Here is an 11,477-nt window from a genome sequence, read left to right on the forward strand (position 1 = left end):
GTCTACTGGAATTTTTTCGCAACTATTCATTTACATTTCTCCAAAGATAGTCGTGATTTTATGTTGAATGTTAGTGGAGCTTTGCCGAAACATTGTCAAAATCATTTACTTTTATGTTTATGTAATGTTTACACACTACAGCTGTACGAGTAACTTGGTAAATAGTAAATAGAATGCCTCGAAATTCTTCGAAATCAACCTGTGTGATAACACCTCCTTGTGGACGTTTGAGACTTTGAAGGGTGCAGTAGAAAAGCCACAATTTTGGCTGCAGAAGCCATTTTCACTACTGCACCCATGATACGGACTCATTGTTCAACGGATTTCTAACGGCAATAGCATTTTTTCCTATTCAGCTCAACATGGATTTAGTGGTGTATCAACGTTTCACGTTTCTGCGTGTAAAAAGAAATATCATCTTCTGAATGTGTTTACCTCTGTTTTCTTCCGATTTAAAATGTATAAAATTTTTTAGAGAGTTCTAAGTATCATAATAAGTTCAATAATTAGAAAAAAAAAACACGATTGATAAGATTTATAGGTAGATAACGTATGAGTGATGATGTCCCATTAAGTAATATATCTTCATTGATATCGCGTGTTCATTGATCATATTGAATGGAACGCGTAGAAGCAGTGACCTCTCTAAACTGCCAGATTCAAATCGTGTCGACTTATTGTCTGCACATTCAATTCATTATTTTTCCCTAGCCTACTAGGTGTATCGTGTGCATCAAGGTGAACTTCAAGATTTTATATTGAAAACAATGTGAGGCAGACCTAAAACTCGCTAAACAATTAACATAATTCACCAACTAGAGAACGCCTATAATTTTATAGGTGTTACAGGATATCGCTAATCATGAGGTTTCGCTAAGTGGCAAATCTCTTGAATTGTGGATTTTACTTCATTTTTGAGCCCAATCTGGCTCATCCATTTTGACTTGGAGGGGGAGTTTTTTGATAAGGATTCAAATCCTTCAAATTGTCGTCCAAAGCTTTTCCTCATATGTTTTCTCCGTTATTGCTGATGTGAAATTAGAATTGCTTTTCCTATGGCTCAAGAAAAGAAAACGGATGGTAAGAAAGAAGTTGATGAAAAATAGGTAGGTATGTCATGTAGGTATATAAGGATCTAGAAAGGCCCACTAGGGAGCCTAGAGATTACCGCAATTTTTCGCTTTCTCCACTGAATTCTGTATATTTTGTTTTTCATATGCATATACGCCTTCATCTCAAAATTATTCTAAATTCAAACACCCCATATCACGTCTTGGGCAATCTTCATTTTCAGAAACAGAATCATAATACACACTACAAAAATATGAATTCCATTTGAAAAGAAGAAGTTTTATTTTTTTTTCTTTTTTTTTTCTGCTCAATTTCATAATAATTGCCACCCAATGATTTACTAAGTATTGTAGATATAATATATTTACAAATTGTCAATACGGGCTGAAGGACTTCGGTCGATGGCCATTTGTGAAATAAAGCACAGTATTGTTGTTGTTGTTGAAGAAGTTTTTGATGAAAACTCGTGAAAGTCCGAGCGAAAAACGTATAACATATTACTTCAATAACAGGTCCTCCAAATTTCAGTCAATATTCATAGTTTGTTTCACCAGAGACAACTGCCTGTTCAACACTTTTTTGACAATAATCTTCGCATACTACCTGACCATGCATAGGTGAGAGATATCCATATCTCTGCTGTAGGTTATGTATCCATTTCTCCCAGCATCTTTTAAAGTGAATACAAATATCATTTCGCAAAATATGATTGACGGCGATATGATCACAATCATTACCGAAACAAAATCGCTGCCATCCTTGGATCGTATCAAGTAAAGGATTTATGACAAAAATATCGCTTATTAAGATCAGACCCATTGTTTCCAGAGTAACATTATTACTTTCCTCTTTTCAACTTCCACATAGTTCATTAATTTGGGTGTCATAACGAATAATTTACTGAATAATGCACTGTTGAATATCTGTTTCCTTTTACTGTGATTGTCTCGTTAACAGATTTAAGTTTAACAATTAATTGCCAAGGTTTGTGGTGGATCATATACGCTCTGGAGAAGTGGTCAATAACCAAAAATTACAGAAAACGGGTAGGTATGAGATTTAAGTAATACCGGGCTTGTGCTGCTTATTAGTTTATTAAATGATAGGTTTTGAAAGGTACCTAATTAATTTTCTTAAATGTATTTTTTATAATTTATTATTTGTGCAGAAATGTTCGATAGGTTTATCCGTTTATGGAAAACATGGTTTGATCTTCATATCGCTGAAGCTTTAAGCACGGGTAGTTTCAATGGGGGTGACTATGGCTCCCTTCTTAGAGAACTTGAGTGAAATATTTTTTTTAATATTCACTTCAAGAAGGGGTTGCTCTTTTAGAATATGTATCTTATTTAGACCTAACTTGATTTTTCTGAGAGATATGTTTGTCGAAAGTTGAACGTCGAACCACTTCAAACAAGTCGATTCGGAAAAAAATGGTACGGAAAAAGTGTTTCTCTTAAGCTCAACAATCCACTGTTTAAATATATGTTCGATCAGAGACTCAGCTTGAATACCTACAGAGGGGGTAAAAAGTAACAACTATACATATTCTTATTTTTGGTATTTATTCTTTCGTAGGAGAATGCTAGAACAGGTCAATTTTTACTTTAAATTACGATTTTCTTGTGTAATTGCTGAGTTTATCATGTATCTACGTGAGGGGAGTGGAGGCGTAGTTGTTGCAACAACAATGAGTTGTTTTCAATATCAACCCTAACTTTTCTGTCAAAAATGGACATGGACCTTAACGTTCCTGAAAATGATTTGGTCAGTTTGGCTGGAATGCTGACTTCATTCAAAATTTCAAGAAACAAAAAAAATCTCTCATGGCACTCCGTCTGCTTTTCAATGGTCTCCATTTAAAGACACTCTTGATAAGTTTATTCAAAATTCTTCAAAAATGTCCAAAAAAAAAACTCCAAGAATGAGCTTTTTCAATAATTATTGGAAGTTCCAAATGGTTTCATTTGTTTAGGATTGACAACAGGATGAACAACTTAAATCGAAAAAATACTCGAAACTATTTTATTTTCTAGAACAATATTTTCAAAACTATAAACAGATCAACAAATATAACAGAATTCCATCAGTTTCGAAAGAGTAAAAAAGAAATACATAGTTATATGATGTGAAATGACTAGCAATGATAATGATAAAATGATTTGATAATGTATAAATTACAAGAAATGGTAAGATTTGGCTGGTAATAGCTAGCGCTCTTATTCATTTCAAGGAGTTTGTCCACAGAACTCCCCGATTTTTTCGGACACACAGTCGAAGACATCGTAGGCGATTTCACATGTTTTTCCTTGCTCTAGAATCAGAAAAAATTGATGAGAAAATAAAATTGATTGAAGTTATTTACAACAGGATAAGAAAGCAAAAATAAATGTGGATTTAACAGAAAATTCTCCCAACTTTCTAGCAAAAGATTGCTGGCTAAGTTACATATGATGTAGCTATAGGTAGTGTGTGATCACAGATAACAGACTCATAGTGTGATTTGGAAGTTGGATTAAGCTAGTAGAAGAATGATTAGGAGGTAACTTCCTGTAACGCTGTCAAATTATGTCTTTCCTCAGTTATTTCATAACAAATAACAGCATAAAGATGGGTGTAAAGTCAACCAACCTTCTAATGACTGTGGTGTTGTAATAAACTCCTTCTGCGCCTTTGCGAGACAGACGTTCACGGACTGAAGAGTTGCTAAAATGTATTCTTTGTCTTCGATTCCTTCGGTATATAACGAAACCAGGCCTTCAACTGTTGGGAAACCTTTGTCGTTCACCTGAAAAGTAAGTTAATTGAGGATAATCGGTCAACATTACGTATTATTCATTAAATATTATTCTTGTTAGTGACATCAACTGGCCAGTATGGAACAGAAGTATCATTTTGTTCATCTGGTTTGATGATCCTAATTTGGCTATTTGGCAAGCATATATTGAAGTGTCCATTACAAATTTTTTTCAAAGTGATCAATTTCACACTAGGCTGTGAATGTGAATTACCCTTGTTACCATTTAGTTTTGTATCATTTATTTCTTGTGAAGAATTTCTTAAATTTCACAAAATAGCAGTCCACTGCACCCAGAGACAGCATTTTAATTGAGTCCTTCTGCTGATAAGTTAAGTGATCCTCCATTAAAAAAAAGCACGATCCAAATGTCTTGTAATATGGTTGTGACACATGCCGGAAAGTAACTCGCAATAATATCAAATTTGTATGAATTTATTCAACGTTCCTATAATATATCCAACTTCTGCCAGTGAGGAAGAGGTGTAGATATTGTATAACACAACGGGATATTATGTAATGCTTATTCATAAAACGATATGTACCGATTAGTATATCATACCTGAATTGGCTAATCTTATCAAGGTGAATTATGATAATGGTGGTTGAATAATTGTTACATATTTCTTTGATTGTAAGGAAATTGTTGAACAAAGGAGGAATACTTACAGCTTTCATTTTTCTGTAGACGCAGTGGAGCAGACACTGAAAAAGAACGCAGTCCATTAAAGTGGTTGAAGAATTCGTTATTTTTAATGTTATTAACGTCGTTATTTTTAGAAAATATCGAGAAGAGAAGAAGAGGCGGGGTGACTTTTTTTTTAACACCCTGTATATAGCTATTTTAATTATTCATAATGAGCTATGCCACCCCTGTGAAATCAAAATTTTCTTCAGAACAACAAGCAAGATCTATGACAATACAGATCTGTGGATCATTCAAGTTGCATTCAGCCAAAGTATCCAATTTTTAAAATTTCACAGATATTTTTCATTTCTGCATGAATATCAAATTACTCGAAGACGAGAAAATATGAAGAATACTCTTATTTTCGAAAATGGTCTAAAATTCATTATTTGTTCAACCTATTTTCAAAGGGTTGGGTTCTTTGTTTTTCTTGTATTTTTGATGGTATGTACTATGTGTTTCTTTTGACCTTATGAATCTTCTGTTTAAATATATATGCACAAGTCAAAGATTCACCCTGTATGTAATGTATGTATAACAATTTTTATTCAGAAATTATTATAGTCTACATTCTACAAGGTCGTCGAATGTTGCAATAATCTTAACATTTATAATGTACTCATTACGAAACTTCATCAGAATCCCTTTTTTCTTCTTGTTTTCTATTGAGTCAATCTCAATCAGTTCTATATAGAAAGTATTTAATTTGATTTAACAATAACATGCAGATAAAGATGCTAGAGGTACTTTCATTTGCACAAAGTTATCTGTTGTACTGTTCCATTTCATGTATGTAGTACGTAAGTATAGTATATAATATAAGCTTTTATACCTTTAGGAATAAAAGCTTATTTATTCATTCACTCAGGAAGAAAATTTGGTTTTGTTTCGTTCTTAATTTCGTCTGAAAAATGATTTGCCTAGTGAAATTTGATTGTAGGTAAAAGTGTCTTTAGATTTTCCTCATTTTCAAATATTTTTTCATTTCTAATCGATGAAAACGAAAAATTATATCATACCTCCAAAACTCATATGCACGCGTACAAATAAACATTCCAGGTCGGTTCGTTAAAGGTTACACCTTTGCACTCTTTCTCATTTGAAAATTTCACCTTTTCACCCAATTATAGTGGATATATGTATCGGCCATTTAAGCGTATGGAGAAAATTTGATCTGATGCATCAATTAATTCAATTCTATCGGAAGTGGCAATCCTGCTTACTTTCCTTTCCACCAAATTGTATATAATTAGGAGCATATGGGAAATAAAGATTTATAGGTATCAGGTTAATTATTCCAGATAGCTAGGTGGTTTCGAATAGAAACCTTTTTCAAAAACGCAGAAGATTGCCATGCTAAGCTAGATACCTTTCTAGCTGGGTAGTTTATGGAAACATTTTCCAAAGATATTTTCGGAATTTTATTGTCGTTTCGCACTCAATTTTTAGATCTTGTTTGATCAATTTTCCTGTAGTAGAAAAACCGTTACGGGGTATTTTTTGTTTTATGAAACTTTTCCTTATGGAAATAACTGCGCAAAGGCCATCTATAGCCAAAGGTGTCTGGTTTATCTGATCTTTGGAGAGTTGAAACTTACATTCTATATATATCTACTTTTGTATAACACATTTTGAGAATCTGATGCAGAATCCGGCAAAGAACTTGAAACTACAGGACATAAATTAATTTAATTTGATACAAATCATAAAATCAAATGTAGGTTTCTACTTTATGACATCTGCACATCTTCTACCTCTACTTTAAAAGTTTAAAAATTGAGGAAAAATATTTATTATTTTTTGCAGTAGAGCCGACTCATTGAGGAGGAAAATATTTTTAGTGGATAAAATGGTATAAAGTATATAAAGTACACCTTCGAATTTGAGGTTGCGATTTTTTGGAATTCAGTCTGATCAATTACGGACCAACCTTAAAAATTCAGAATATTCGTTGATAAAGTAAAGCATAATCACTCACCCCAGCAATGCGCTTCTCTTCTTCAGTGAAAGTTTCCCTTTTGGACCTCTTTTTAGGGGAATCAATTATGCTAGCCGCTTGTAGGGCCTCTGGAAAAAAATGGACAACATTTTAGCAATCGGAGTGGATGAAAATGATCAAACTAAAACCTCACCTGCAAGGATGGCAACTTTGATCTCATCCTGACATTGATTAATGACTTTTTCTATCTTTTTGGGTGCTGTTGGTGGAATGTTGCATTTTCTGTTTTTCTGTAAGATCAATTAAATGTTTTCAATTTCGTTTGAACAGTATAGGTATTGAGTTACAACAAACTTGGACAAAATAAGAAAAATATTTTTGAAGAGAAAAATCTGGATCATCTTCATCACTACAATGAAGAATATTAAATATTAAAAGTAATTCAAGTTCTGAATGCGAATAGTCTGGGAGTAAATAAAAAGCATATCTTTGTGGTACTTCAAACCTAATAAGTTAATCCTTAGAGACATTTAATTTAGTCCTGATGTGCCATGATTTAAAATGGCAATAATTAAAAAATTATGTTATGAAAATGTACGTTGGACTTTTGTTCCAGCATTTTTTTCAATCCCTGATTGGAAAAAAGAAATATTGTCAATCTCTTCCAAAACCAATGAAAGTGTCTTCTCGTATAAATACTATAGCCACGCAAAATTCCGTGGTGATCAATAGAGAAAAAGAAACGTATACAGGATTTCTTATTTGGCTTCTTGTTTCGCGTCTGTATAATAAGATCGGGAGACAAGAATATACAATATTTTTTGTGTTACAACTAAAATAAAATAAGAACTAACCGCTTCACCAAGAACCACAACAACACAGAAGGCAACAACAAACAATAATTTGCCGTACATTCTTAACACCAACAGTTCCACGAGCTAACTTGTCTGCAAAAATGATTAGAATGTAACAGAATTGAGTAAGCTCAAACTCGGTTTACATATACCAGAGACCCGTATCTCTCCTCTCTTCAGTTTTCCGATGAGTTTTTTGGGGGGTACAAATCAACAGCACCGTTGCTGATGACCAATGGTAAAAAATGTCCAAACTATTTCCACCAGATGAAAGTGGCATTTTGAACTTTATTGGCGATGTTTACCAGTTCCAGCCATATCATTGTCCGATTTAAACACTTTCTCTCGGGTTGAATAATAATTGTTTAATGACCCACTTCAACGTTGCAGTTGAGGACGAGATAACTTATTTATTGCATTAATTCGGACGTAATATTTGACTGGCAGGTAATTACAATATGTTGATTTTAAAAATTAAATATATGTTGAGCTGCCGACAAATGATGAAATGTCGTAAATTCGATTTTCAAACTCATCAAAAAAAAAAAAAGGAAATGGAGAAATAAATTCCTAATTTCCATAATTTGAAATTGTTCCTACTTCCCTAACTAAAATTTAAGGTTCCCTATTCAAATAACGATAACAAATGTAATATAACCACGAGCGATTCTTGTCGGTTTTTTCAATTCGTTTCCCAATTTATTGTCATGTTGGACAATATTTTTCCTTGTAGATTTACACTTTTACAGACGTTTCTCATCTAGTTTTAGTGAACACGCTGTTTAAACAAGACCTAACTTGTTTACACAGCGTGTTTATTCGTGTATAGTGGTAAAAAACTAAACTCAGTTAAATTAAAATCATGTAAGTAAGTAGTACCAGAGACAACCCATTGGTTGTCTCTGGTAGTACCTAATTGAGTACTCAATAGATGTTCATCATCGCCGATTGGCAACATCAGTCCAACATTAATTTTTTGTAATATTGAAGGTTCAACATTCAATATTGTACAAATACACCTTTCCGAATGCAAAGTTCAATCAATGACATCATCCCTGTCCCGTCCCTGTTTTCCAATCCTAACCTAACCTATTCTTTTGAACTTCGCTCCTTTTGAGACCGAGTAATTTTTGATCGATTGACCTTACTTGTTGAAGTATTATCAGAAATTACATTTTTCAAAGTATATTGAGATTTTCGCTTTATTGAAGTATCTCGTTATCAATTCGGTAATGTATCGTAGAAGTTTAGTGAACTTAACAAAATTAATTTATCAGGACCTGATCAAGGCCAAAACCGATAGGTGAGGATTGTTTGGAGTTTCACCTTCAAGTTGAAATTACTGTTTATCTGCACTAATAACTCCACAATTTCTAGCAGATTACCTATGAGGCCTCTGTCTAATACATCTAATTTAATTTTACCTACAATACAAGACTGTGAGTAGTACAGTGTGTAGTTTTTCGCAGAAATGAATTATTTTCGACTTTTTACATCAGTGAAATCGAAGGAAACTAAAAAGTTGGGAATTGACCATGGCTACAAGCCTGTTCCAACTGATAGGAGTTACTTGACCAAGTATCTCCCTAAACAGGAAGACTTGCCTCCTAGAAGTATGCAGGACAGCTTTTTGGAGGGTACAATACCACTATCTTCAAATGACATTCTTCAAGAGAAGTACATCACATTTTTGGGACATGTCAGGATTGGCAGGCTTCTAGAAGATATGGACATTTTTGCAGGTGAAAATTAGAACTTTCATTTCCAATCAAATGCTTAGTTCAGTTTATCCCCATTCATATCTGAATATCATTATAATTATAGACCTAGACCTAGAAAACACCCTTAAGAACATCTTCCCCAAAAGTTGGGAAGGAATATCTCTATAATTTGAATAAAACTGTATTGAGGTCTAGATTGCTAGATTTTTATTACTTCAAATGTTTCCTTTATATTGCAGTTTTGGTTGCCTACAAGCATATTTATGCACCAACATTGCCAGATGATATTGCTTCTCCATATACTCTTGTCACAGCTGCTGTAGATCAAATTGACTTTACAGATTTTGTTCCTAAGGTGAACATATTTTATTGTGGTTATTATATTCACTAATATCTCATATTCTTATAGCCAAATGAAGATATAAAATTGTCTGGTCATGTCAGCTGGGTTGGAAGGTCTTCCATGGAAGTGGTTGTTTGGCTTGAACAGATGCAACATGGTACATGGCATAAAATAACCAGAGCCTTGTTTCTAATTGCTGCTAGAGATGCTACTTGCAAAAAAGCTGCAGTTGTCAATCAGCTTGTTCCTTGCAATGACTATGAGAAACAAATGCTCGAAAGTGGGGTATCAAGAAAAAACCGAAGGAGGAAGAACATGCAAGAACATGTATCAAAGGTTGTTCCTACAGCAGAAGAACAACAGATGATTCATGACCTTTACATGTCCACTGTCAAAGAGGACGATTTATCTGCAACCAGTACTAAATTTCCTGGGGGATTGGTAGCTATGGAGAAATGTACAATCTCTAATGTGATTTTTTCCCATCCTGAAGACAGAAACTTGCACAATACAGTATTTGGTGGTTTCATCATGAGAAATGCCACGGAACTAGCTTGGATCTTAGGTTTTCAGTACAGCAAATATCGTCCCTACCTCAGGAGCATTAGTGATATCAGTTTTGACACAGCCATAGCTGTAAATTCTTTGATTCAGATGGAAGCTGTTGTGAATTATTCTCATCTCAATTTTTATCAAATAATTGTGTTTGTTAAGGTCTTGGATCCAGTTAAGGGTCAAGCATCTAAAACAAATACTTTCCATTTCACTTTCGAATCCCCAGATAGGGTTAAGCAAGTGTATCCTAAGAGTTACCATGAAGCAATGCTGTATGTTGATGGTAAGAGGCATTTTGATTTGGTTATGTCTGGTGACCATGGAAGTAAGGTAGGGGACCTAATAGAGAAATATAAATCAAATTTGGTCAGTAAATTATAAGGGAAAAACTAATTGCACTTTTTAGTGATAAGCAGTATTACAAAGATTTGAGTGGGCTTTATATGTGATGATAATTTGTGTTGAAAGATTGTTGCCACTTTACTCATATAGTTCAATTGTTGTTTCAGGATTTACACATCTTTATTAATTGAATGCACATATTTTTATTTTATGAATGTATTTTATAGTTCCATATTATCTTTATCATCTTTATTAGTTGAATGCATATATTTTTATTTTATGTATGAATTTCATAGTTCCATATGATTTTACTCGAATTTAAGTACGACCAAATCACTTTATTTTAACATCCACTTTTGACTTTGCCGCCGATTATATTTTTAAAAATGGATGAAAAATATCATATAGCATCATCTTACCTAAGAGCATGGATAATAATGCAACAGGATCAAAGATTATAGAGTTATATGATTTTTGCAACATTTCGGCGATTTTGTCTGCCATCCTAATGGGGCCTACACTTTTGCACTTGCCGAGGCAAGCAAACAAGCAGTCAACTTTCATTTGAATGAGGCATCCTGTGGGTCTATGGGAACCTAACCTCAAAATTATTCATATCTCAGCTCGTTTTACCTATACTTAGCAAAAATGGGTGTGGTGGGCGCTGAAGTAAACAGAGGTTTTTATGATATAAAACTTATTTCTTCATTGCTTACTCTTCATATAACTGCTCCAATTAGTCATCCAAAATTGTGATTAAAATTGAGGATTGAAAAAATGGGGATTTTTCCACATAAGTAAAAAGTGGGAAAAGAATATGTGGTGTATATTTTTGATAGATGGTGTTAAGAGCTCTATACGAATATACATTTAGATTTCCTCTAAAATAGAATTTGGAGGTTTCTTTCTTGAATAAGTTGGGGTAGGGGGAATGTGACGAACGTATTAGTTTATTTTTTTCAGCAGCCACTACTACTATTAGCTACAAAAGAACTTAATTAAATGGTTTTAATTTGTTTGTTCATTTTTATTATATAATTGATCTTATATATGCGAGTTTGATTTGTTGATGTTTTGAGAAAAAATATATATTTTATTTTGAACTATGGCTTTCTTTCATTTAAAAAAAATTGTTTCTTGTATCCAGAGAAAATATAGTGTAATTAA

The 11,477-nt window shown here is 33.3% G+C and overlaps 2 protein-coding genes across 5 annotated transcripts; one reads left to right on the plus strand and one right to left on the minus strand.

Moving 5' to 3' along the window:
- Positions 1-3,082: 3,082 nt before the first annotated feature.
- On the minus strand, positions 3,083-7,783 carry LOC123311083 (general odorant-binding protein 70). Its single transcript, XM_044894859.1, has 6 exons — positions 7,350-7,783; positions 6,689-6,785; positions 6,535-6,623; positions 4,538-4,573; positions 3,703-3,859; positions 3,083-3,385 (listed from the first exon to the last, which is right to left on the minus strand). Exons 1-6 carry the CDS (start codon positions 7,407-7,409, stop codon positions 3,300-3,302), a joined length of 525 nt encoding a protein of 174 aa, XP_044750794.1. The 5' UTR covers positions 7,410-7,783; the 3' UTR covers positions 3,083-3,299.
- Positions 5,332-11,413, plus strand: LOC123311080 (acyl-coenzyme A thioesterase 9, mitochondrial-like). Of its 4 annotated transcripts, none has more exons than XM_044894854.1 (5): positions 8,055-8,652; positions 8,727-8,788; positions 8,849-9,091; positions 9,310-9,425; positions 9,480-11,413. In XM_044894854.1, exons 1-5 carry the CDS (start codon positions 8,582-8,584, stop codon positions 10,347-10,349), a joined length of 1,362 nt encoding a protein of 453 aa, XP_044750789.1. In that variant the 5' UTR covers positions 8,055-8,581; the 3' UTR covers positions 10,350-11,413. The 4 variants fall into 4 exon arrangements, with proteins under 4 accessions (XP_044750791.1, XP_044750789.1, XP_044750790.1 ...); XM_044894855.1 differs by having other exon boundaries at positions 8,056-8,652; positions 8,730-8,788; XM_044894856.1 differs by lacking the exons at positions 8,055-8,652; positions 8,727-8,788 and adding an exon at positions 5,332-5,356 and having other exon boundaries at positions 8,819-9,091.
- The last annotated feature ends 64 nt before the right edge of the window (positions 11,414-11,477 follow it).

Source organism: Coccinella septempunctata, chromosome 4 (assembly GCF_907165205.1).
Source record: "Coccinella septempunctata chromosome 4, icCocSept1.1, whole genome shotgun sequence".
Lineage (NCBI taxonomy): Eukaryota > Metazoa > Arthropoda > Insecta > Coleoptera > Coccinellidae > Coccinella > Coccinella septempunctata.